We start from the raw sequence: 27,266 nt of genomic DNA on the forward strand, positions 1-27,266 counted from the left end.
CAAACGAAATTGGGATCACGGTTACTCCCTGAATTGTACGACACGAGGTCCAATTACTAATTAATCGTCACGACACAATGCAATACTGGGGAATGACCTTAAACAGTTGTATGTTATAGGCTCTCCGCCTGTTACTTTTTCTCTCGCAGATCCCGCTCGTTTTTCATTAGCAAGCCCGCTTTTTCGATCGTCCCTGTCGACCGAGGGACTGCAACAGGATACAGTTTGAAAAAGCTGACAACTCGTTATGCAGCAGATCAATTTGCCTCAGAGAACCACTGTATGTGACTAAGAGAGGCTTTACTGACGGTCTTGAAAGGGTAAAACGGGAACTGGGATTTACTTTTTTTTTTTTCACTGGGAAAACACGGAATGACACTGGGACAATTTGTATACGGCGATTATGCAGTCCTTCGCGCTAGCAAAGTTACGATTAAACAATAACTAGAGTTTGGATGAAACCGATATAGTCAGTTTCCCTGCTTGGATTTCATTTTCGTACAAGGGAAGTTAGGCTAAACGTCTACCTGAATTCTACAAATAGATTTTTAAAACGACGGATTCACCGAATTACAGCTCAGCTGGAGACAATGTCACAATGCTTATATGTAATAATCACTGCATTGAAAAACAAAATTGTCGCTAAACACGACAGTTTGAATGCGAGCTCATGTTGATTTATCCGTTTACAAATTGTCCAATTTATAGGCCTTGTGTGCATGTTCTAATGATTCACACAAATTGAGCATTTTAACAGGTGGATTGGCAAAATGAGCAGGTATTATTTCAAACAATATCACTTTATGGCACTGACCGCCTTAAACACTTTTATGGCAAAAAGAGCTTTGTTCTGACAGACCCATTTGTAAGAATGAAACCTCATCCCTTGTAAATACAATTAAGCAATAAAGATATCACCATTTTCCGTCAAAAGCCCGCAAAAGAACGTTTACGTCAATCGGTAACGACTAAGTTGAATATTTTTGAAATGTTGATGTCATGCCTGCTGTGTGCTGGTAATAAATTTCCATCCTCGAAACAATGACTTTTGTTTTTGGTTTTGTAATAGTAGTCACCAAAAATAGTTTTTTTCTTTTTTTTTTTTTCTTTTTTTTTTTTTGACAGACTCCAAATTAAAGCAATTGATATGCAGATAGGGCTTACGCGCACGCTTTGCTTGCTGGTGGAGTCATTACTTACCACGCAATTAGATATTCTAGATTCGTCTCGTTTAAAAAACGAACGGTAATTGTGGCAATAGTTTCTAGGAAAAAAATTTCTCTTGATTAAGAATGTTATACATATATTACATTTGAGATAAACAGAGCTGAGAGTCTCTTGCTTTGTGTTTAGTCTTTCATTCAGTAGTGAAAACTTGAACCTTGAACCATGCTGTTCAGAAAATTGTACAAATGCATCATTTCTTAAATTTTTAATAACCGAGGTTTTGTTTGTCATCCGGCTTTAGCTCTTTCTCACCTTTCACTGTCTCGTGTTAATCGCGGGCCGAGTGATACCTTCGCCTGTCATTTTAAACAATGGTTGCCACACATGGGAATGCCTTCGGGGTTTTTAATACACGGCAGCAAATATGAACGCGTGCAGAAAGGATGAGGCGGCTTTTGAAGCCGTTAAAAGGACGCTTTGAAGGAGAAATAGTCCTGAAATGAAGCGCTACAGATGGATGCAGCTATTGATATATGTTTCTTTGTCTACGAGTGCCAGCTTGAAAAGTTCTGGATGCCCAAGTAAGTCCACCAGCTATCATTAATTGGAAAGCTAACATAGCCCTGATGATAATCGTATCCAATGCCATCTTTGCGTCAGTAGTCAAGACCGTTAAGAGCCATTTTTACACAAATATTGTCTCCACAGACCCATGCAACATGCCCCTTGGTCTTGCGAATGGCCTCATTAAAGATGAACAGTTCTCGTCATTCTCAGCTTACCACAATGATTTTGCGACATATGGAGCCCATCGCGCCCGACTCAACTTAACGACGTGGCCACCAGGCTACAGGGCCCGTTATAGTTTCTCCGAAAGGACACCTTGGATCAGAATCGACCTCCGAAAAGAGTTGATTATTACAGGAATTGCGACTCAGGGTTATGGAGACGCTTCGGTTGCGGAATGGGTTACCAGCTATCGCTTGATGTATGCCGCCAAGCAGGACTTCGATTATTTTAAGGACATTCATGGAAAACTTTTGGTAAGCGCAATGTTACTGGATTTTGTTGTGACTGAGTGATATCATTCTAAGAATCGGATGAATTCGCTAGGATTCGTTTTGTTTGCGCGACGGAACGTATTGGGAGATTTAAAAGCCTCCTGGCAATGTGTCAAGTTTAAAATTTGAATACTTTATGAAAAGATGAAAATGAAAAAACCAAAAATTGGGTACGTGATGTGTAAAATAGATGTAATTCCGTCACAAGCTTATGGTTAGAGCGTTAATATTCTTAATTACGAGACGAATTTTGTATTCTTATTACACCACGTGTTTCCTAATCATTGTTGCTGAATATATTTACCAATCCAATTCACTTTATAGAATTTCCTCATTTTCGACGCAATTATGTCCATTTTATATATTGTTCTGTAAGTGCACAAAGTAACGCTAAAATTGTTCTTGCAATGATCTCAGAACCCTTTTCTCGTCCATTTCCAATATTTGTGTTGTTGAAATGATAATTTTATTGATCGGTTGGGCTTGAAAGGCTTCTAGGAAGCACATGAACATGAAAATAAGTGAAATTAGCAGGTATTAGTACGTGCTTCGAAATTTGAAACTTGACGATGTCGAAACGTTCTTTTCTATTTTCTCGTATTATCATGTTGAAGATAATTTTGTGACAAAAACAATACATAGAAGTCGGACTTGTTTTCTGATGACGGGGAGTCTCTTTTGTTGCCAGCAATGTTGACTAGCTATGCCTTGATTTATTGGTAATTTTGCATTTAAAGACTTTAACCGTTCTGTCTACATGCTGAATATTTGATGTCAAATGAATAAGTTTGGTTTGGTACCTTAAGTACACTTCGTAGCCGAAAAACCATTTAACAAGCGTTTAAACGCAAACAACAAACATGTTCGAACATCAAAATCAAAACAAACGAGTAAGATTTTAACAAAAAAAGAATCAACACCGACAAACTGATAATACATATACAAATGTGTACAAACGTAGCCGGCAATTAATATTCAGTATTGCTTTACGTCGAAGAGTGAGTTTCGAAGTCATATCTTTTTTTACAACTTTTAACTCACATGCAAAACCATAGCGAATATAAATATCTATTTTCAATAAAAAGCAAGAAGAGATAACAATAAAATGTGATAGCTGTAATGAAAAAGATATTTTATATTAGATAAAATCGGACAAGAAACTTCAAAAAAATTAGGGCAACAGGGACCTTCCGGTGCTAACAAATGTAGTCTTGGGCCCGGTTACTCACGGTGTAGATAATTACATGCTTTAAACCGGATAATTCACTGTCCAGTGGATATCAAAGTTTGTTTTGTCAACACCTATCTACTGGAAAGCGATTTATTAAGCGAATAATGTTATCCAGCCTTTGACCGGCAACTATGCCTTGCGAAATGTATAATACTGAATAGACAAATTGGTAGCCAGGCACGTTCTCCAATATATGTAAAGAAAATAAAAGCAGATGATAAAAGCAATGACAAGTACGTGTTCGTCCTGCAGTTATAGTTTTGAAATTTATTTCAATAACTTCAGATTATAAGCATTACCATATTTCTAGAAAAATCTTCATTTTGTAGTTCCCAGACTGGTCAAAATCCTTGAAAATGTTTGAACCTCTGCACAAATATAATCACTCCTCGTAACTGATGAGTCCTTCGAGCCGGACCTCAAACAGAGATTTGAGAATAACATCTTTCTTTTGCAGAATTTGTAGAATAGTATTTTTGAGGTAGCTCAACAGGATACTATCAACACAATGCTTAACTATTAATGTTTTCTTTCGGGGCTCAAGGGACGAAACAATGAATGAAGTAACAACCACTAGGTATACATAACAAAGGAATCTTTAGCGGCGTTTTGTCTCTGAAATAAAATAGTTATATCAACAAATTTTGTTATGAATTAAATTTTATTTTGGAATAGATCAATTGTTGAGCGTAAATATGAGTGAGGAAACATTGATAGACTCACACTAAATAGAAAGCTACACGCATTTTAGCAAACGTAGTTGTTTTGTGGTTAGTATCTTGGGGTGACCATGCATGAGCAGGTTAAAACCCGCAAGATGACAATGCGTTCTGGGGGCTTCTGGCGTCGCAGCCAAGACTGGATTTAGGCAGACACTTAAATTTACGATTTAAACCTCGATGATGAACGCGAAAGCATGAATCAATTGTCTATTTTTCTTTTCTCGTTTTTGCTCACAGGGAAACAACGATAAATACCCGGGTTTGAGGAATTTAAAATTCTCAGCGACATTTTATATATATATATATATATATGCAGTTATATATATATATATATATATATATATATATATATATATATATATATATATATATATGTATTTATTTTCCTGGAAGCAAATTTTGATGACAATAAAACATCGTAAAAAACACCCCCTTTGGTTATTGTTTATTTCTTTAATTATCAGTCCCTTTATTGATATTAGTTGTATATCTTGTACATGTATATACACTCAATGGAAAACTTGGTTAAATAAAGACATTTATCAATCTTTATTATTTCAAAGCATACCTAAAATAAAAGATCCGGACCTATATCCTTTATATTGTCTGCCAGAACTTTTAGACTACAAGTCGTTGTCGCTAACTTATACTAATTCGCTCCTTTAGTCATAATCCCCAGCTTATGATAGTTAGCTGTATCTCGATGCCAGACCTAACATAACCATCGCTTTACTGGCCTTCTCTTGATGACTGATCATGAACAGATTTGCTGAAGTTAGTTTGAATTCATCTTCTCGTCTTAACAGGTTTTTAATGGGAATAAAGACAGTAACAAAATACGAAGACACGACTTACCAGTCCCTGGTCTGGCATCAAAAGTCATGATGGAGCCGATCACTTGGCATAACAACATTGGACTCAGAATGGAAATTTACGGCTGCGAACCAAGTAATTGATTTTTTTTATGCGTAACTGCCTGTCTTGACGGACTGACTGACTAACTGACTGACTGCCTAACTGATTAACTGACTAACTGACTGACTGACCGACCGACTGAATGATCGATTAGCGAAAAGAGTGATTGACTGATTGACTGAGTGACTGAGTAATAGTAATAATAGTATATCTTTATTGTGCCTTACTCTCCAAAGGGAGATATTGGTTTAATTACAATAAACGTTTGAACATTAACTAATAAAAATACAAAATAACATTTGCCATGCATATCCTTATACAATTAATTGGAAAACTCATAGCGCTTATTACATTTGTTAATTAAGAATATCTTTTCTTTTTTGAAACATTAAATGGATATGTTTACCTACTATTTTAGATGTATCTTTATTGCCTGCTCTTGTCTTTAAATACTTGGTCCTCTCGTTATCACTTAAACTGGTGTAACGAGCATCTGCGATTGAGATATTTGAGTGCAGCTCACGTCTTATAGAGGTATATCCCTGACAATACATCAAGAAATGCTGTTCATGTTCTATGCAATTTTCGTTACATACTTAACATGTTCGCTCTTATGCTGCGATTACTGCTTCTCTATTTTCATATTTTCCAATTTCTATTCGTAATGCATGACATCCTAATTTAAGTCTTTGTAATTAATGTGTAGTAGTTTTAAAATTAATAACTATTTCTAACCTCCTTTTGCGTAAATTTCTCCCTTGAACTTGTTGATGACCTATTCTAGGTTTCAAACCAGTTTGGTAAATACTGATTCCTGAGAGTTTTCTTTAAAACTAACCGTGCATTCTTGATGTGTTGCTGGGTTGCTGGTTCTTTTACTTTACACTTTTTATTGATTTCTTCATTCTGTGACTGACTGATTGACTGATAAACTGATTGACTGATTGACTGATTGACTGATTGACCGATCGACTGATTGACTGATTGACTAATTGGCTGATTGACCGATCGACTGATTGACTGACTGATTGACTGATTGACTGATTGATTGATTGATTGATTGATTGATTACTTGATTCATTCATTCATTGGTAGATCGAATAATCGATTGAGTAATAAAAATATAATTGCCTTATTTCAGGTTATTATTTTGAGGCCTGGTTGATGTTTCACAATATTACATTCACTCTAAGTCATATGAACACTTCCAGTGATGAATATATACAGTTCTCATCTAGAGCGACAGAAGAGGTCAGTCAATTGAGCTTACATAAATGAAATTAGAATTTATTAGAAACAAGTAAGTAGTTATTTCAACCTAAGCTGATTTCGGACATACAAGGGAATGTGGATTGTTAAATTATATCCGTTTGCTTTCTTTTCCAGATTCATTCTTACTTTACCAAACTGGGAGGATATTTATATAACGAGGTCTTAAGATTGAGGTAACCACAGCTCTAGTTTACCCGTTTCTTTGCTTGTTTGTTTCCTGTACTGCTAATCAGTATTGCGACATATGGGTAGCTAAATATGTGATTCTACGGGTGATTGCTGCGTTTCAGACAGATGAGGCAAGTAGCAGATCGAAGAATTTTGATGCCCCCGTAACTCCATGCAGGGAAATACATGATATTCTAAGTTTCTACCCACAAAATACTGATACCTTGTCGAAAAATTTGTGCATTTTGATTTCCATTTTGGTGTCCGCTCAGATCCAAGTGATGGCGTGTTTTATTTTCATTATTGTCAATTTAATTCTTTAGTTTGTTTATGTTTTTTTAGTCCTCAGCCGTCCCCAGAGATAGCCACGTTCGCCACGGCAGAGATTGCCATATACTGCACTGAATCCAGCGTTCTTCTTCTTATAGCTAAACTCAAGTCCTTCATAAGTGAAACTGATCTTTTCGAGTCAGATTATCTAAAAATAAGATACCCAGGTAAGTAGTAAGTTCACCGTACAAATATATATTACATAAACGTATGGCAGAGTTGCGAGCCTTGAGATATAAATCTCATTAAATACTGAGTTTAATTTCATTAGCTGTACTATGAATTTAGTGGTCAAGATGTTTCTTAGTTTACGATTCCGCTATCCATGCTTGGCCTACCCGTACCGCTAAAGCTCTCCGTCCACCCAGATAAGAACAACCGCTTCTATACTGCTACTCAAATTCCAAATTGCTATACTATGTTTATTTGAGAACCGCAGTTTTAATCGTGTGTACTTTATGTAAAAAGTTATCATTTCTACGAATCCGTTTTTTTTTTTTCAACAAAATGTTTACCATTTCTTCCACAGTCGTCATCAATTCCTTCTTAGTATTTTCTGTGCTTTTCCATGTATACAGTTCACTAGTATCACCTAGAATCTCAATTATCATTTCTTAACGTTATTGTGTAGTTATTAGTTCGTAGGCTAATGGGCGTTGTTTGTCCTGTTCGTCATGTTGTTCTCATGTAGTACAGTTACCATCGTTTTGACCAGACCTCACAGAATATTGCATAAACTTTCAAGTTAAAAGTTTGTTACGAGCATTTTTCTTCTTATCTCTTAGTTGGATGCCATTGTGAACCTCCAGATGTTGATGTGCAGCTAAAACATAGCGTTCCTGAATCAGATCTCATCATTACTAGTGACGGGCCTCTTATCTTTAAAGCTATTGTCACCAGCAACTGTTTCGAAAGCAACCAAACGCAGTACCAATGGATGCTCTCAACCGTCGACTCTGAAACAACTTACTTTTCACCTTTTTTAATGTATGGAGTCACAGACAGGAACACGATCAGTATCCGGCCAAGTTTTTTAGGCGCCGGTATCGTGTACGTTTCGGTAGAAGTTTCAGTTTCTGAAAACATCCCAGGAACGTTCTCGTACGATTTTGGATTTGTGAGAATCCGCTTGCCGGATATAATTGCTAAGATCGTGGGACCTGCATCAGTTACAAGGGAATTAGGAAATGCAACAATAGATGGCTCCGGGTCGTACGATCCAGAGTCACAATCGCTTCAAAGCGGGACATTAAATTTTATGTGGCAATGCCAAAGAACATGTCGATGGGATCCAGTGGATATTCTGATCTTTCCCAAAGTTGAGGTGGAACCTTGTTTTGGCATTGCCAATGAGACCGACTCCACAATCTCCAGGGAAAGTACTGCTATCATTCACCTCCCTTCTCTAAAGTCAAACTGCACTTACTTATTTGGCTTGACAGTAGCAAAAGATGGCAGGGTATCCTATGCGAAGCATGAGCTGAAAATAAGGCCGGCAGTGCCATTCTATGTTGGGTGAGTTTTGTTGATGCTGCTTTGTCAAGTACTTTTTTAGTATTCCAATAACCATGCTCATTGAGCTTTGTATGTGCTAGGGAAAGTTACCAAAAATTTTTGATAACCTAAAGCGTAGTGAATTTTCAAGTCATAACGGGGATTACTTTATCAAACTCGTGTCGTTCACAGCGAGCGCGTGACGCAGGGCGCGTAACGTAAAAAAAAAAATGCTGTTGTCTATAGTCGTCAATGCGCTTAGCTACTAGCTAGTTCATGCGCGGCATGCCATTTAAACGTACTGAAAGAAACAAATATATCAACTAAACATAACTGGCTTAAAGGTACGTGTTCTATAGTGCTGTATTATTCCAAACTAATCAATGATAGTGTACCTAATTCTCCGATTATTTTGCAAACTCGATAAAGCACACGCGTGGTGCAGAGCACCTCTTTTGAATTTAGAGATACTAGATCAATTCCATTTCATAGGGTTATCGTAAAGATCAACCGAAAATACGCAGCTCTTTGAACATTTTGTGTCATTCTATATCTTGAGACTTGACTTGCTTGACTAAGACTTGCTGTTTTTTCTCCGTTGATGTCAAAAAGTTTTGATGTTTAATTTTTGCGTTTTGTTTTTCAGATGTATCAATAATTGTCGGGCGAAAGTCAGTCCTGTGCGACAGCTTACACTCAGAGTGGTTTGTGCCAACCGACCATGTATATCGATAGCAACATTTTCATGGACCATTCACACTCGTACAACCAACAGACAAGGCAAATTCACCTGGAGTGAATTTAAAAACACAACAAGCTTAACAAGAACTAGTATAAATACAACGCAGTTTCAATTACCAAGACTCGACGCTCTTACCAACATCAAAGAAGGACAGAAATTCCAAGTCCGGGTCACAGCGACTGAACATAACGGAATTCTCCAAGAACAAGCTCTTTATACATTTAATGTTAATGCACCTCCGAAACTTGTAAATGAAAACGAAGCAACAGGCTGCCATGTAGATCCAAGTGAAGGAAGTGCCATCATCACGGACTTTTACATCAGTTGTCTGGGTTGGTATGATAAAGATATTCCACTGCGCTATGCTTTCAAGTACAAATTCAGTTTCAGTACCATTATCATTCAAGACGGAAAGGTTGGCAACGTGACTAGTAAACTCCCTTTAGGAGACCCTGAAAAAGATTACGAGCGGACTCTGAATCTTCAGATAATCGACGCTTACGGAGAATTTTCAACGGTGCTAGTCAAAACTAAGGTAAGATGCCTTATAACGGACAAGCTAAACGGCAATATCAGTGAAATGGTATTATAAACTGGAATAACAAACTGTAGTAGAAGAGCCCAGAAAAAGAAATTACGCTGTTTTTAACTTTAGTTCGGTAGCGTAATGCAACCTAGTGGTTCAACTTTTATTTACGTCTGCTGAATGAAATCCTCATCCACCCTCACAAAGATTTAGATCTCTACACCGTCCTGCCCCCCCCCCCCCCCACCACCACCACCCTTCATCCTGTCTACATAACATATAGCTACTCGCTAAAATTATCGAGGTTTTTTCTGAAGTAAACATGGATTACAATCCAGTTTAGCTATATCCATTTATATTTTGCGTTTCTAGGTGAGACCTCCGCCTGCGTCAGAAGCGTTGTTGAAACTTATTGACGAAGCACAGGTTGAAATGAGAGACCTTGTTCGGAACAACAATGTCGACAAAGCAGCTGATATGGCCATAACTATTCTTTCTGTAGTTGATGACAATGATAAGCTGAAACAAGATGAATCGGTGAGATGTATGTCTATAGCTTGCGAAAGTTTGTTAGTAAAGATAACAGTGGGTGAGAGGCACAGCGATGTTCTTCATGAACACCAACAGCGAATGAAGTCATTAGCAGAATGAACAGTATTCAAAGTTAAGGAACCATTTTGTTCTAGAAGGCCGAGACTGGGAATTTGGGCCGCCGGATGAAACTAACTAGGGCACATCTGTGCGTGCAATAGGAATTATATGGACATTACACAGTTAGTGGTTTTCGTTAGTGCGATGTAGCTAGCGCTCCAAGGTTCTCGATCCATGTAAGATTGCCAAAATGTTTCTTTTGTGGCGTGTTTATTAAAACTTCATTCGTTTTAGTGTCATTCCACAACAGTAGGAACTGGAAACCTATGGGGGAACATTATTGCTTCTGCAATGAACCGACTCGCGCCTGTCTCTTTTTTTATGTTAAAGAACACTACTTATCTTAACATTTTTGCCCCGTCTGTATTTTGCAGTTTAAAGACTCCGTGTTAAACATAATGTCTGGAGTTAAAGTAGATCGGCTAAACCTTGTTACCAAAGTGGCCGTCATTACAGCTTACTCCACGAAGCGAGTCGATCAGTCTCTCCCACAGTCTTCACAGGTACGCTATGATCTTTTCTTAATACTTAATTGTAGTTTCAATAAACTGCCACCTTGAAATTTTAAACCGCTAAAACTAAAGACAGTGCAGTAAAACCCTACCTGCGTATGAGAACCTGTGGTGGTTCAAAGCCTGACGTATAGATTACAAATATGGCCATTAAATTTTTTCTTCAATTAGAAGCTTTTTAGACTTAAAATTGAAACAGCTGGTTCCTATTTGTTATAATTTGTTGAGCATAAAGAGTATAATCTTACTATCTAGCTATAATTATATATCAATGGCATGAAGAAGGACCGAAGCCAGGGTTCTTGTAGTTGAGTCTATACTGTGACCTCAAACGAATTAATCATGAAAAAAATCCAATCCAATTCAGAGCTGGTATGGCTTTCAATGATAGTAACCTATCGATATCTCAAGCAGAGAATGATAGCCTTATTTACGGCTCTTGTCTCGCTGCGTGAAACAAGAATCGAAAAAGCCGGTTGCTCTCGAAGGCTAAACCCTCTGGAACTGAGGCAAAAAGTGACTTCTCCAAAAATTGCTGATTCAGGAACAACTGTCACTAACAATACTTTTCGAGACTAGTCTCATCTGGAAAATGTTAATAGGAAAACATTCATTGCTAGTTGCATATAATTCGTTGTTGTTATATAGTGTTTGCAATTTTGTCCTTTTTCGTTTATTTGAAGGAAGATGCAGTGACATTATTAAGAAAAACCACTTCTTTCTTGGAAACCATGAACAGCAGGGAAACGAAAGAACTTCAAGTTGGCACAGAGATCAATTTGAACATTTTAACCGGGTTAGGAAATGTCTTGGCCGCTTCGTCCAAAGACATGGACATTGATTCCGCAAAGGAGAATGCTCATATCGATCAAAATAAGGTAAGACGTCCTTTCCCAATTAAGATCAAAGGAATACCACAATGCCACAACAATGTTACATTTATTTGAAATATTTGTTTCCTTTGTTTCAGTGGCATGCCTGTAAACTAGCTAAGCTTCATGCTTGTATAGCTAAGTGCATGATCACTATGTGAATACGATTTACGTTTACATTTTACACCCCATTCTCTTTGCTCGATTTTTGTTTGATTTTTTCTTTTTTTTTTGTTTTTACAGGGTAAGAAAATCACCAACGATTGCGTGGAAATGGTCAACACCATAACTGAAGAAGAATTATGTGCAAACCCAACCATAATTACCACTCCGTACATAAACCTAACAGCCTGCATTGAAAAAGCCACTGAAATGAAAGTCAGTAAGTTGCTCAAAGGAGAAAACGGAGTTAAGCTGCCTGATGCCAAGGACCTGTTTCCAGGAGACCAACTGGACGAAAACACCGTAGTCGATGTCAAGGTATTCACGATGAATCATCTTTAGCCTTTTTTGAAACGAAATAGGTATCTTTTTAACAGACAGGCCGACTGAAAGGCTGAGCTGACTGTTGATTGTTTTATCAATGCATCCTTCCTTCCATCGATAGATCGATCGTTGACTGCTTAATTCGCTGGTTGACTGGCTGCAGTCGTTGGCAATTGTTTGATTAAATTATATGGGATTATCAGGTTGATACAGTTTCTATTACAGAAAACACAGCCAATCAGAATACAGGAAGGCCGCTGTAAATTTGACGGTTTTACATCCAACCTTCTCATCATGTGCCGCGCGCATGTCGCATAGATGGTGATGGGCACTGTATTTTCTATGGCATGGAATAAAATAGATATCCAACGCTCTCTCGTGCTACACCATGGAATATACCACTTGTCACTTGAATTTTCTTGGGATATCCCATGGTATAGCACTCGAAAGTGTTGCATAACTAATATATGTCTTTTTATTTATGATTTTTGTTAAAGTTAAGTAAAAAGTTCAATCATTTGAAATTTCTATTTTTCTAGTTTTCCTCTTTATTATTATCGTTCACCTATTTGAGAAAACAGTCAGAAGTGCGTAGGTCTATCAGTCATCTTTGCGTCAACACATCCATACGGTAGGGTATCAGTGTTTCAGTTTTCGGAGCTGTGTGATGGACTTTGTCCCTGAAGGTTAAGGACAGCTAAACAACTCAATAATCAATAAATGGGAGACTCCTTGCGAAAAAGTGTTCGCTTGAAGATATTATTTAACAGGTGTTGCTTCCTCTTCTTCTTTTTTAGCTCGTGTCATTTAAAGTGAATCCTTACACGTGGCATCCGAAATCTAGAGATATTAAATCTTCTGTTCTCGACGTAACGTTAAAAAACGTCACCTCAGGAAAACCGCTCCATGTGGAGGGCCTCACCAAACCCGTGGAAATGTACATTAAGAACTGGCAACGTGAAAAAGAAGAGAATCTCGAGAAACAGAAGCCACAGCGAGAGTTCTATGTTAAACCAAGTCCCTCAGACTCTATAAAAAACATGCGCTATCACAAGATTTTTCTCCCTTATGGCGATGCCGAGGCAAATATTAGGATCATACCGGCAAATAACCAGGAACTTGAAATATACATCAGATACAAAGCAAGACCTACACCGGCAGAAAATAACTTTGCAACGATTGTCCCGAACTTTTCCTCCTGCTTTAGCTACACGGAACACGATGGATTCTTCGACTGCCAATCCGATCCTTATCTGTTTACTATATCACCAAAAATAACCGGACACACAGGTACTCACTTTCTGGGTATTCGTTACGTTGTAAAATCCATCGAGAAGAACAATACGAAAACCGATACACGCAGAAGAAGGAGATGTCGTGATACCAGCGGTCGTCAGAAACGGTCATGCGTAGAGGTGAAGAGTCCTCCATCTGTGGAAAATACTGGGAGGTTAGAGTTCCAGAATGGTTCTGACGTAAAGTATGATCTGTTTGTTACCATGGGAGCATGTATGTATTGGTCAGTGGAGGACGACGAGTGGACCAGCAGAGGGTGTCAGGTATATAAAGTTTCATGCATTGCATGAGGCATGTACTGGTGTACTCAGTATGTCCAATTTGCCGAACAGCTCTACTCTTTTAAGGCTATTAAGACAGCCCTAGTGTTCTGTGCAGCGTACTGGAAATATGCCTCAGAAATGAATTGTTTCATTTCGATTCTTCCAAATAACACCTGCAACGTTCTTAAGATTGCAGATTAGTGGGATAGTGGGTCCTAAGAAGTCTTGTAATAAGCATATTGCATGCAACAGTCGGCTGCTAAGATTCCTTCTACGCCTATCCTTGGGCCAGACTGAGAGCAATTTTTTCGTCTTGAAGTTGTTAAAAAATTATCGATTTTCGGTTGGGGGTTCTGGTAAGTGCTTGCGTGGTAAGTACAAGTCCGATGGATAGAAAACTCAGAAACTTCGCTCTTGGTTAGATGAAAATTGCCATTATGTTTTGCTTTTTGTGGCTTTCGCCTTTTCAAATCATTTCTCTCTTTCAGGCATTAATGTATCAAATCACTCTGGCTCTTAACTCATTCTCAATCAATTCATTGTTAGATTCTTTTCACCCACTGAAAATTAAAGGTCACCAATTTATCCAAGGAAGGATTTCGCTAATTGAGAAAACATTTGGTAATGAGCTTCTCGTTCAATTAACAGTTCATTTTAATCTTTTATCTTTCAAAAGGTTGGCAGTCAGGCTACACCAGCTAAACTTCATTGTTTATGTACTCACCTGTCTGCATTTGGTGGAGACTTATTTGTGGCGCCAAATCCAATCGACTTTGACAAAGTTTTCGCTGAGTTTGGGAAACTGGGCGAAACTGGGAACTTTGTCGTCTTGTCCTTTGTTTGCGTGGTGTTTGGACTGTATGCCATTGGTCTTGTTTTCGCGAGAAGAGCTGATAAGAAAGATGATTTACAGGTACCAGATCAAACTTTTCTCCCTTATAGACCTCGTATATATCGTTTTACTTCTTCTGATTTTCTCGTGTGAGACACACTTGCCTGCTTGCTTTCACTCTGGACAGGGCTGTCTAGGTTGCATCACTGGCCGGGATCATGCTTACTATGCAACTTAAGTGTCCTTAAATAAGCGGACGCTGAACTTGCATAGCACCTCTCCGCCCAGGCTCTCCACATGTATTTTCAATTTTAAAAAGTAATCAGCTATCGGTTTATTCACTTAAACTAGTTAGCTTTAGAGTGATTTCTTTTACTTCTGGAGTAAAAGAAATGGTCATTTAGGTCTTTGCATCTTTGTTCGCAGTTCAAATATATGATCTTTCATATATTTATCTCCATGGAGGAGTGAAACGATATGGTCAAATCCGGAAATTTAGGGAAAAAAATCTGGTGGCTTTTCAAAATAAAAGATTAGAGCTTCAGTTTTAGAGAGATATCAGTATCTAATTTTTCCTAACAAAATAAAAGTAGCATCAATACATTTTTTTAAAAGCAGAAAATAAATACACAAAACAATCAAAGCACCAAATCCAGCCTGAGACTAAATCATTCTCAGCTGAAAATTAAATACTAAATTGTTCATAACCAAAACAAAGAAAGACAAACACGCAAGAATAAACAAGCAATAATGGCCAATTAATGAAAGTAATGGATTACCGCAACTTATTTAGGAAGAAAAGTACGTATGAATATCGGTATCGAGAAATATTTACATTTCGAAGAAGGGTTTGAAAAAGACCAAACCAACGTCATGCAAATAAGGAGGGAATTTCTGAGCTTCCGTTACAATAAACTATATTCATTCATTTCTATATTTCAATTTTCTGCTTTAAGGTTGCACCGAACATCCATCTCAAGCCAAGAGGTGACTGTACTTACTCTTACGACATCTCCATCCAAACAGGTATCTGGAGAAACTGTGGAACCACAGCGAACGTGACTATCATCCTTTTTGGTGAGAACGGGTGTACGCCCCCAATTCTGTTAACACAAAGTCAGCTAGAAAAGAAGTTCTTCGCTCGAGGAAGTGTAAACACATTCACTCTTCACCTTTCAGAATCCCTAGGCTCGTTGTTCAAAATTAAAATCTGGCATGACAACTCAGGAGAAAGTCCGGCATGGTTTTTCCATCAGGTGTTGGTCACCTGCAATGGAACTGACGATAAGTGGTATTTTCTTGGCAACAGATGGCTTGCTCTTGAGAAAGGCGACGGCAAGATCGAGGTCGAGATCAGATGCGCGGGAAAAAAAGAATCCTTATCTTTCAGTAATCTGTTCTATTTTAGGGGCGCCAAAACTCTTGGCGAGAAGCACCTATGGTTGTCGTTGTTCACTAAAGCTCCTCACAACACTTTCACACGATGTCAACGTCTTTCGTGCTGCCTTTCAATCTTGTTTGCAGCTATGGTTACCAACGCCATGTTTTACAAACAGGGCATTGAACCCGAAGACACGTTCAGACTTGGCCCTATTCGGCTATCGTGGACTCAGATCAAAATAGGGCTCCAGAGTGGGCTCGTTTCCATACCTGTCAACGCCCTCGTTGTTGCAATATTTAGGAATATAAAGCCACCCGACTCGAAAGAAGGTGACCGTCACGAAGTCAACGACGATGGAGAGAAACCGACTGGCTGCTTCCCTCGTTTCTGTGTTTATGCTGGCTGGGCCCTTTGTCTTATGACATCATTGGTGTCCGCTGCCTTCGTTGTTTTCTACAGCCTTATGTGGGGAAAAGAAGTAGCCAATCAGTGGCTTACTTCTGTCATGATCTCGTTTTTCCAGGACATAATATTGATTCAGCCAGTTAAAGTAGTGATTGTGGTATCGCTGTTGTCACTCATCATTAAAAAGCCTATCGAAAACGACGAAGTTTATGGGCAAGGGCACTCCAATCAAAATATGGATAAGAAAATCATTTCCTATCCTCTAAGAGAGGAAGAACTGCACAAGGTACGCTCTGTGAGCGTTTTAAAGAGTAGATTTATCAAGGCAGTGACAGAAATGGTCATCTTTGCTTTGTTCATATTTCTTCTAATGATGGTGTGTTACGGTAACCGTGACAGTAAGAGATATGCACTCACAGAGGCAGTAAAGCACGTCTTCATACAATTTGACAAGGTATGGTGTTGTCTATTACAATAGTAGTACAATAGTCCATGGTGCAACCGCGTAGCTAAGATGGGACGCACAACTGTCAGCAAGTGCACAAAATCACTCCCTAGTTGAATTGATGTGGAGAAGCCAAACATTTTCCCCAGGGTACGTTCACTGACTGTCTAACGTGACCATATATCAAGTTATATGAACACTCGGCAGCTAATCTTTATTTTTAGTTATATCTCTGTTTTTGTATAATCAGTGAGAAATGTCTTGAATGACTGAGATGGGTCTGATGTGTTCTTAAGAAAGTCAGTTCTTTGACAGGGATTGATTAATGTTGGGGCGCAAGTTTTTTGTATCGAACGAAAACGTTTTAGCAGTGTGATAAACTTGTTGACTAAACAATTAGCGGTTTTCACATTTCTGGAAGTATTCTATACGTTATATTTCTTAAGCTATGACTTAAATGAGTTATGGATGCTACTTACGTCTAACAGGTAGATAGCATAGAGTCCTTCTGGATTTGGACGAGAGAAAATCTCGTGCCAGGCCTTTACGACGTCAAGTGGTACAATGGAAAGCCCTTTTCTTACAAGGAAGGGTTTATCCGCAACAGAGAGGCGTTCATGGTAGGAATGCCGAGACTTAGGCAAAAGAGATTTAAAAAGGGTAAGTGACTCAAGCAGTTTTTTTAAATAGGTTCTGTTCTGCAGGTGTCCAGCCTAAATGATAGTGTGGTGGATTCCAAACGGAAAAGTCTGATCAGAGTTTCGGCTAGCGACGTTCTGTTGTCAGTGTTCGTCAATAGTACCAGGCAATGTTAGTAAATTTTAGGGCAATCTGAAAGTACTTCGGAGGAAATAGGTGTGTTCAATTCATTGCAAGTTCCAGAAACCATCATTAAGCATCAGCACCGACCGAGAAGCCATCTAAAAGTTTAATACATTGGAGCTAAAATTATTGACGATATGTTTAGCAGAAATGTAGTGAGATTCCAAAGCATATTCTCAGTACAATCATGACCTTCCTAAACTTGCAAGATCGTTACCATGTCGTCCAAAAGCACTCTTCAGTTTGTCATATAGGACGTATTTTTCGAATCCCAAAAAAGACCTCATGACATTATTCGAATTTCTTTCTGAGGTAGGCATATTTTGAATCAGTGGATCGAGCTAGGAATGACGACAATAGCCCCGTTTTGATTTTTGAATGCCACACCGACAATCTAATAATGGGAAGGCAGCGGGGAGCACGGATTTTCAACATAAAAAAAAAGCAGGAGGCTTGTACTGTAGATAGTACTTTCCAGAATTTTTTCAGAAGACATCACTTCTGTAGATAGTCATCACATAAAATGGGAGGTGGCTTCCGTTTTTCCAAGAACTATTTTTTTCGCTATAGATATTTTCTTTCACTTTTCATCTTTTAATTCTCAGACGCCAACTGTAAGATAACTCCTATTGAGCCACAAGTTGCCCGGCAGTTTCCTCGATGCATATCACACCTCAGCTCAAGCACTGAAGACAGAACTAAGTATCACTTGCGAAAATGGATTCCAGTCCACAATCACAGCGAATTCGAACAGCAATTCAAACTACTCTATCTCTGTCCCAGGCCCTGGCGTTATGAAACGGCCGAAGAGTTAAAAACGTTGTCGTTCCAGGGTTTGATGTCAACATATTCGGGCGGCGGTTTCATCGCTGATCTTGGTTACAACACAGAAGATGCGCTACGTGTAATCGACAACTTAGAAATAAATGATTGGATTGATAATATGACGGCTGCTGTCTTCGTAGAATTCACCATTTATCAGCCAGCCAGTTCTTTATTCAGTGCTGTGAAGTTCTTGTTTGAGAGGTTTCCAAGTGGAGGAACAAACACCATAACAGAGGTCAAAACGTTAACGGTTTACTCACCCAAGGATCCGACCTTCCGTGGCCTTTACGAGACTTGCCATTTATTGTTTATGTTACTTATTCTCATTTGTGTGGCTACCGAAATTGGCAAAGTATACCAAGAAGGCTGCACGTATTTAAAAAAGCCCTTGAGTTGGCTCGAAATGGTCCTTTTAACAAGCTCCTTCGTTTCCCTGGCCATGTTTTTCTTAAAAGAAACATACACGAGCGAATTCATTGCCAAGGTCCAGGAAAATCCATTTCAAAGCTGGAGTATGGACAACATTGCATTGTGGTCAGATCTCGAAGTGACGCTGTTGGCATTTGTTGTGTTTTTAGTGACGATGAAACTCCTGAGGATTATTCGCTTCAACCCACACATTATTCAAATGAGAATGACTCTAGCCATAGCTTCGAAGCACTTTTTGTCGTTTACGTTCGCTTTTATGACAATAATCACTGCATACGTCTCGCTTACAGTATTAACGTTCGGGAGAAATGTTTATGAATACCGTTCATTTGCACGATCATTCAGCTCTATTCTGTTGATGCTAATTGGCTCCAAAGCACCTTTCCACGAACTGCAAGAAGTCAGTATTATTATTGGACCTTTTTTCGTCTTAGCTTACATGGTGACCATAGTAATGATCTTTCTGAACATGTTCTTGGCTATACTTAATGACGCTTACACGGAGTCTCGTGAAACTGGACAAAAAGGGCTCGAAGACTTAAAGCTTTCGAAATACATCAAGGTGAAAACTAAGAAAGTCGCCAAGAAGACCAAAGTGGAGGTAATTAAAGTTCTTCAAGCACTTCCTCAATTAGTACGTCAAAGGCAGCCGACAACTGCCGTGACATTTGAGGACGAGGTTACAAATGCAAGTTCTTCTGATGAAAAGGACGAGGACTCTGCATTTCGAGAAGAAGATAACCCTTCCCTCACCGATATAATAAGATTGCTCAGCGACATAAGAGATGATATTGACAATTCTGTACTGTCCATCGACGATGTCGTTCCCATGGTAACGATTCATGACCCAGACAAAAAATGGTATCGAACTGGTGGTTCTTTGGACGATTTTCGATTTTATTCATCTTCTTCTTTGTTCAGCAGTGACTCAGACAGTGCAATTTCAAAATCAGACAACTTTATTTACCACGGAAACAAATACATCAATCTGATTGACGAATGGAATCGTAAAAATGCTGAAATGGGCGAAACATTCGTTTAGTGACTTTGTTTAAAGGAATAATTAAACTTATTTCTTGATGAATGCTAAGATCACTTTTATGGTCTGCTTTTAGTAACAAAAAAGACACGCATGTAAAGTGAAAGCTTAAACTAAGACCTTGTGGTCAATAAAGGACTGGATAAATATGGGTTATTGACCAAGCGAGAGGTCAAGATTGCTGGATATTGGCCAAGTTCTTTTTTTTTTCCTTTTGCGTGCTTATGGACCTACACAGAGTCGAGGTCCATAAACATACAAAGAAAGGACGAGGCCAATATCCAGCCATCTTGACCGAACAAGCTTGGTCAATAAAGGATTTTATTACATGGAAAAAGACCACTATTTTCCTGCGGGATACAGCGGGTAATCCCGAGTGGGCAAGATGGCGCCAACCTACCGTCTTGGGTAGCCAATCACAACACAAGATTCGGTTCATCTCGCCCGCTCACGGGACTGTTGGCTTCCCTGGGCTTCCTGGCCTTGTACATTGATATGTTTAAATAAATTTATAAAGGGCAAAAAAATTAAAGCAAGAACAAGAACATTGCAATTGTATAGGAAAAGGCAATTACAATTTACCTTTTCATAAAGCCTCACTCTATTTCAAAACACAGAACAGAAACCAACGATAATAATTGGGCTTTAATTCAAGTCACTTTCCTGTGTGCTGAAAAGCAACAGGACAGTTAAAAACTGCTTGCGAAGGCATTGCTCAGTTTGTTACAGGCGTACCTATGGGGGTATTCTGTGATTTCAGTATTGTTAAAAGCCGTTAATTTTCAATAAACTGCTGGCAATGATATCCTGCGCTACTGTAGGCACGAAAACCTACCGGCAGCACTGGCTACATAAGCTTACATAGAAACCGTCTTTAAAAGAGAGGAATGCGAGTGAGTCACGACTTATCACACTGAGAACAATACGTCCTACACATTACCTCTTTTAATTGCATTTTGCCTTACTTATTAATGTATCATGCCACTAATTAGGAAAATAACCCGGAGAATATCGGCAAGTCGGCTAGCAAGGTAAGTGTTTCCATATTCTTTACGGTTTCTTTTCAGTTAACATGATGAAGGTTTTTGCAGAGTGTTGACAATATAACGGCACATATAGGATTTATAAATACTTCGGTAATTAATCCCGCTCGATGTGAGCAATACATGGCGGAGATCTTTCATCCACACTGTAGTGGGTAGATCATCTGTTGAAACACTGAAGTTTGGAGTAGTTCACAATACTCAAGTAAACGTTTCAATAAAATAATAAAACGGCGCTCCGACTCGCGATTGTTGGAAAGACAAAAGTCATCTCGTTCAGTCATGGAACCGCAATAGACGAACGATGAAAATGCATTTAGCTCTACATTAGTCAGTTTGTACTACACTGAAAAGGCTACATATAACAAATAACAACCTATGACTGTTTTCTGCTCTGTCTTGTGAGTGTCTTCGATCAACGGCAAACGCAAATCAATAGGGGAATAGGGGAGAACGCGTCCCTAAATCAATTTATTTACAGTAACAGAATTATGTGTGGTACTGACGTATTTAAGTGCATTCAAAAAATAATGTCGTCTTTTCGTTTCATCTTTTATGTATCGCTTTCAGCATATGAAAGAAGGCGTCTGTAGGTATATGCCGTTAACTGATTTCCGGAATATCATATTTTTTCTTCCTCTTGGTCAAGTTTTGGATAAGTCCTCTGTTATTCTCCACAGTACGTCCTATATTGTCAAAATATAAATAATTGTTTTAAAATAAAAGGAATTACAAAACATGCATACTCAAGAAGATTAGCATTCTACCCAGCCAGTTTTAAGACCTTTAAAATTACAAATAATAATCGAATTTCGCTTGTTTCCCCTTTCAAAACTTCCCTCTTTAAGTAATGTGTTTAGTTTATTGAGAAAACAGTATTTGTCGTAGTACTCTAGGTAAATATAATTTTGGCATATAGAGTGTTTTCACGTGACGTCACGGCAGCCATATTGGTGTTCCAAAACAATGCAACAGCGATCTTGTTGGTGTACCAAACCAATCCTGTGAGAGTTGAACTCTTTTCTGTGTAAACACTTTATTTTGTTCCAATAAATTTGCATGGGTGTTGGCCACCTGAGTGAAAACGCTCTATTACATCGTTTTCTTTGCTCAAACATCAAACAACCAGGGCTTCAATTTATCTGGCAAATTAAGGAATCTACGTGAATAAATTCTCCGACGTGGTAAGTTCTGAGTGCCAGAAAGAAGTGCGAGAACTACTTACATTATGCTTTGCGTTCTTATGGAGATGATAACCTTCCAGATATGTATTTAGTTAGTTTATTCCCACTTCGCCTGTAAATAAGAAGACAATAAGAAGTCATCTTTTATGTTTTACACGCACATACAGGCCACTCTGCACACGAGAGTTGTCTCTGCATACGAGACAGAATTGCGACTAGTTATATCGTGCTTTGCTTTCTTACGGAAATGATAATCTTCCAGATATGTATATTTTTCTTTCTCACTTCGCCTGTAAATAAGAAGACAATAAGAAGTCATCTTTTATGTTTTACACGCACATACAGTCCACTCTGGACAACTATGGGCTATTTACACGCACACCGTCCAAAACCTCTTATTCGTAAGTTATGAGAAATTAATATAAACCACAACATGATACAATTAAGGTTTCCGCGGATATTTTCAGTTGTTCACGCCTACTAAATGTAGCAAATTTTTTTGGAGGAATTTTCTGGAGGAAAAATCGTTTAAAATTACCCGTTAATTAGTTTTGCCTGTACCCCGGCAAAAGTGTTAGATTTACAAGTCTTCCTAAAAGCTTTCTATTGTTGACGCAGGGAAAAAAGAGCAGTATTCAAACTGAAATAGGGGCTTATGCAGACGGAAATCATGCTCGAATGGGAAAGTCTGAAGGCTGATTAAAATAACAAAAGAAACTTTTTATTACATAAATCCAGTAAAGGTGCCAAATGAACACTCTGTACGGGTTTCGGAAAGTAATGTTCTATAAATCCCGCATTATTCAATTCTTCTTGCATTCGCTTAAGGTAGCTCAAAAAACTTTCCAGTACTTTACAAGACTGGTGGACGGATGTACGCTATAACCACTTTTAATCAGTTGATTCTACGTTCATAGTATCATTAAAATTCCCAATCAAATTACTTAAATTTTCGAAAACTTAAGATGGCTTTGATCTCCCATATACAAAATGTTTGCAAACTCTGCCAAACGTTGCATCTTATCCTGCTTACAAAAATTCGATAATAAAACAATGGGTTTTACGGTGTGGATTTTGTAATATGAGTATTTAAAGCTAAAATGAAGGGTTTTTTAGCAAGTCATACTGTTGCTATGAGAACCTTTTTTGTCATGAAAAACAAACCGTGTTCACCAATGATTGGGCAGATTGATGCCATGATTGTAGCATCAACTGATAAAGAGTGGTTATAATGACCCATCAAAATCTAAGTCTTGGAAAGCGCTGGAAACTGTTTTGAACTTAAAGGGTGTTAATGAGTAGATTTTGTTCCAGACTCTCCCCGTTTAAGGTGTACGTTAAATGTTGCGTGAAGCCTCGTTTTCATTTAATGACCAGTCAGTGTAGAAGAAATAAAGTAACTTGTTTCCGAGGCATTAATCGTCTGGCTTAACACGAAATATAACACGACTTTTGAGGATCAATTCCCTGCAGTATTGAATTACTTGAAATTGACTCCAAAGAAACGGAATTGGAACACAGAACATTTTACCACGAATTGCAGGGAAACTCTTGTTGGCGTAATTGTTTGCAATTTGCAACTCCATTGGCTTCCGTGCCGGGCATTACTGAGATATTTGAGAGCAGCACGGTAATGTAAATTGAATAACACATTTAATGGTACTGAGTAAAACTAAGGCAGATCGGACACTAAATGCCAAGAAAAAGTTAATTCAATACTTCGCTGGCGCTTTTTTCAGAGAACAACATGAAATCCAGACAGCTTCTGTGCTTCAACATGTGTTCTGTCATACCTGCGCTTGAAGAAAATTTGAAGCTGAAAATCATATCATTTTTTTTTTCTTTTTTCAATGTCATTCATACTTTCAAATTTTAATTCCTGTAAAGTAATCAAGCGGATACTCGCCCCTGAAACAAGGGAAAAGGAAGCATTTTATCTCTGGATCGTCGCTGCCTCGTTCATTTTGAACTGGAGAAACTGCAGATCAATATTCCAGTGTATTTCTCATGTAGATATATAAGGGAAATGTGGTAATTTTACATAGATATTAGGAGTAGAAAATGAATGCGTGGAAACATCTCTGTTTAAATGAAAAAGCGTAAGACTCAACGTTTCATGAGCAGAACATGAGCGCAATTATTTATGTACAAAATAGAAACTCGGAAAACATTATACGGCCTACGAATTACTTATTCACTTCAGCTGTGATATATCGATTTTGTTTTTAAAGCCCCGTAATCTCTGTTTAAGTCATAAATTACTGCAATCTTTCAGCTGTTTAACTCCCGTTGAGAAATTATGTGCTTGCAATTGATACGTGGTTTGCATCGTCATGGATCATAATTATGGCCGTTCCAGAAATTGTCAGTCTCAAACTTGCTAAAATGTGGAATATTTAATTCAATTTAATTGGAGATCTCGTTTTTAGACGCGTTTGTCGTGTGGCAATCAATTTATGTTTGGTCCAACTGTTACTGTTCTAAACTTGACTTCAATTAATTTGCTATTCATACTTTAATGTTCCCACTCAAGTCCAGGCAGGGATCTCTAACTTCTAATTAAAAACGTATTAAATTCTGTATAGTGTTATGTAATGTTCAGGCCGTAGTAAAGTTGAGTCGCACTGAGCACAATTTTTAATTTCATTTTCTGTAGCGGTTAGAACTTGGAAGACAACTAGAGTTCTCCTGAATTGATAAATAAATCAATCAAGTTTCGGTCTAGTATTACATAAAATTAATTAATTTATGTAAACGAGACAACTCTGAATCTATTTTGACCCAAGCGCTCTCCGGCACTCAGACCTTCTTAGTATGACACGTTCTGTATGCATTCAAAAATGTTCCCGGGCTGCTTGACGAGAAAGATGATGACAGTGCTTAATTTCCTGAATAAAAACAACAGACAAAAGTAACTTTCGTCAAAAATAATGAAAACCGCGCAAGAAAATATTACGTATGTCTCCTGCAACGATTTATATTTACCGGTCATTACCACACCTTTTGTTGCATGATTGCAGCAAATAGCAGGTGATATTTGTGTAGATTTAAACAGTTAACCACGAACAGACGACAGGTATTGTCTACGTTTACACTGAAGTCATTCCCCTCCAAGAAATCGTCCTTCGATATCTTTAATATTTTGGAAAAGGTAGGCGGCTTTGAGTCGGGTACGTTTAAGGCATTTTGTCTGGTTTATTCATAATTCATTCCAGGAAAATCATTTGAAGGCATAAACATTATAATTCTAAAGAAATCGACGCTATACAATGTAATTATGAACGTTCCAAAAGGCCGAGCTCCATACAATTACATATTTATAGGACACAGAGAAAAAAAAAAAAACACTCGTATAAGACGATTTTCAGTCGGTTAACGAAATACCGTCCAAAAATTAGATGATTAATCTATAAAGTCCTCCGAAAGTCTCAGATTGTAAAATTTATTCAGAAGACCATGATAATTTGTCCTTGTTGTATGCATTTATTTTACGTTAATCCTTATTGCACCTGATTCAAGACTGATATATTTTAATTTTAGAGTTATTATTTTTATTTTCTTGAAGTGTAGATTCGTATGCTACAATGTTAAACAACGAGAGAGAACACTGAATTGCCTGCTCACTGTAAACAATAACGTTAAAAGGAAGCAGCGGAAAATAGATGTCAGTTAGACTTAGCCATAGAACCTTAGATCCAAATTTCTGTAAAGTCATAACATATTGTGACCGCGATCAGATTTCACATTAGGCTGTCTGACACTTTTCGCCTCAATACAAGCCTACACGTAAATTAATATATACTCTACTGATTATTTAGGAAATTCAGGCTATATAGACTCCAACCAGAACTTCGAGCCGACAAAGTCGTCCCAAGCATTGAATAATAGGCATACTGTGATTGGTCAAAAAGCTGTGGCCGTTTGTGTCAACAGACCAGACCATCCACTAAATACAGTACAGCGTTCCCTAGCTTGCGTCAATTCTCAATGCAAACACAAAATAACTACTTCGAACGTTGGTAAAATTGCCAAAATGTTCTTATCTTTTTCCCGATCACTGGTAGACACACAGAGATATATTAGTTTGTTAGTTGAAGTTTATAACCATTGCCTTCAGCAATGGTGAGTCCAGTCTAAAAAAAAATTTTATATTTTTCTACTAGCCTTCATTAAACAAGTCCTAGAATAGGGATAGGTTCATTATAAAAATTGAAAAGTGATAACGTTGAAAAATGCCAGTGTCATCTTGCCCGAAACTTTTGTAATTTTTCGCAAGATGACAAATTAGATTTCAGTCTTCAATTTTTGTTTTCTTTTGAACTTTTATATTTATTCAAGTGTAACGCATCAACCACTGATAACAAGTTTCTTTCGTGTTTGTTCATCCCATAGAGATTTTCAGGAGAACATTTGTGACAACACAAAGATCCCCTTAACCTTACCGTGTGTGGACACAGAGATATTTTGTGTTATTTTGTTCTTATTATCATTATTTCTTCAAGACACAAAACAGGCGTAAAATCATAAACTTGTAAACAAGGTTTTCTAATCAGCTATTTCCATTGTTGTTTGTTTGCTATTCCTACATATTAAGTTAGCAAATTTATTGTGTCAAAAGGAAGCAAAAATGAGTAGCATTACCCTGCGGCTTCATGTTTGATCATTAATTTATATTTCAATTATTTCTCAAGACAACTTTGCCTGAATAGTTGTGGTACAATAGCTGACGCCAACAGGTACCTGTAGTTCACTTTACGAGAACATTTCAATATGTATGCCTTTTTTTTCCTTTTCATTTCTTTATTTTAGAATTAACTTTGTATAAGCAATTTCATACCATTCCTTAAGGAATGAAACAAATGATTTACTCCTCTAATGAAAACTGAAACAAGAAAAGCATGAATAATAAATTAACAACGAGCTGAGACATTATAATCCTCAGTCCCGTCGCGGATTTTATAGTTTCTATTCGATTTCAATACTTTGGACTTTCTCATTGACTGTACTTCGCTCGTCCAATCAAAAACGAGAATTTCTATCTATGATAAAAAAATCTTGAAGTTCGCGTCACCAGCAATAACTCATAATGAAATGTCTTGTAATAAAAAGTTTTCACGTTATTTACACCATTGTTGTGGTAATTAGTACCACGT

The 27,266-nt window shown here is 37.9% G+C and overlaps 1 protein-coding gene across 1 annotated transcript; it reads left to right on the forward strand.

The window, feature by feature from the left end:
* The first annotated feature begins 1,414 nt into the window (after window positions 1–1,414).
* On the forward strand, window positions 1,415–20,021 carry LOC145483837 (polycystin family receptor for egg jelly-like). Its single transcript, XM_081462384.1, has 17 exons — window positions 1,415–1,748; window positions 1,876–2,210; window positions 4,988–5,129; window positions 6,238–6,347; window positions 6,483–6,541; window positions 6,879–7,033; window positions 7,652–8,381; window positions 9,007–9,637; window positions 10,001–10,165; window positions 10,654–10,782; window positions 11,475–11,669; window positions 11,907–12,143; window positions 12,947–13,708; window positions 14,385–14,621; window positions 15,497–16,780; window positions 17,260–17,431; window positions 18,199–20,021. The coding sequence occupies exons 1-17, from the start codon at window positions 1,667–1,669 to the stop codon at window positions 19,887–19,889; spliced, it is 7,116 nt and encodes a 2,371-aa protein (XP_081318510.1). The 5' UTR covers window positions 1,415–1,666; the 3' UTR covers window positions 19,890–20,021.
* Window positions 20,022–27,266: the final 7,245 nt, after the last annotated feature.

This window comes from Orbicella franksi, chromosome 4, assembly GCF_964199315.1.
Source record: "Orbicella franksi chromosome 4, jaOrbFran1.1, whole genome shotgun sequence".
NCBI lineage: Eukaryota > Metazoa > Cnidaria > Anthozoa > Scleractinia > Merulinidae > Orbicella > Orbicella franksi.

Bases quoted from the DNA above. Each gene is read 5' to 3' on its own strand.
- LOC145483837 (XM_081462384.1), top strand. From the start codon at position 1,667: ATGAAGCGCTACAGATGGATGCAGCTATTGATATATGTTTCTTTGTCT. The intron at 2,211-4,987 runs GTAAGCGCAATG...TCGTCTTAACAG, and splicing joins ACATTCATGGAAAACTTTTG to GTTTTTAATGGGAATAAAGA. The intron at 5,130-6,237 runs GTAATTGATTTT...GCCTTATTTCAG, and splicing joins AATTTACGGCTGCGAACCAA to GTTATTATTTTGAGGCCTGG.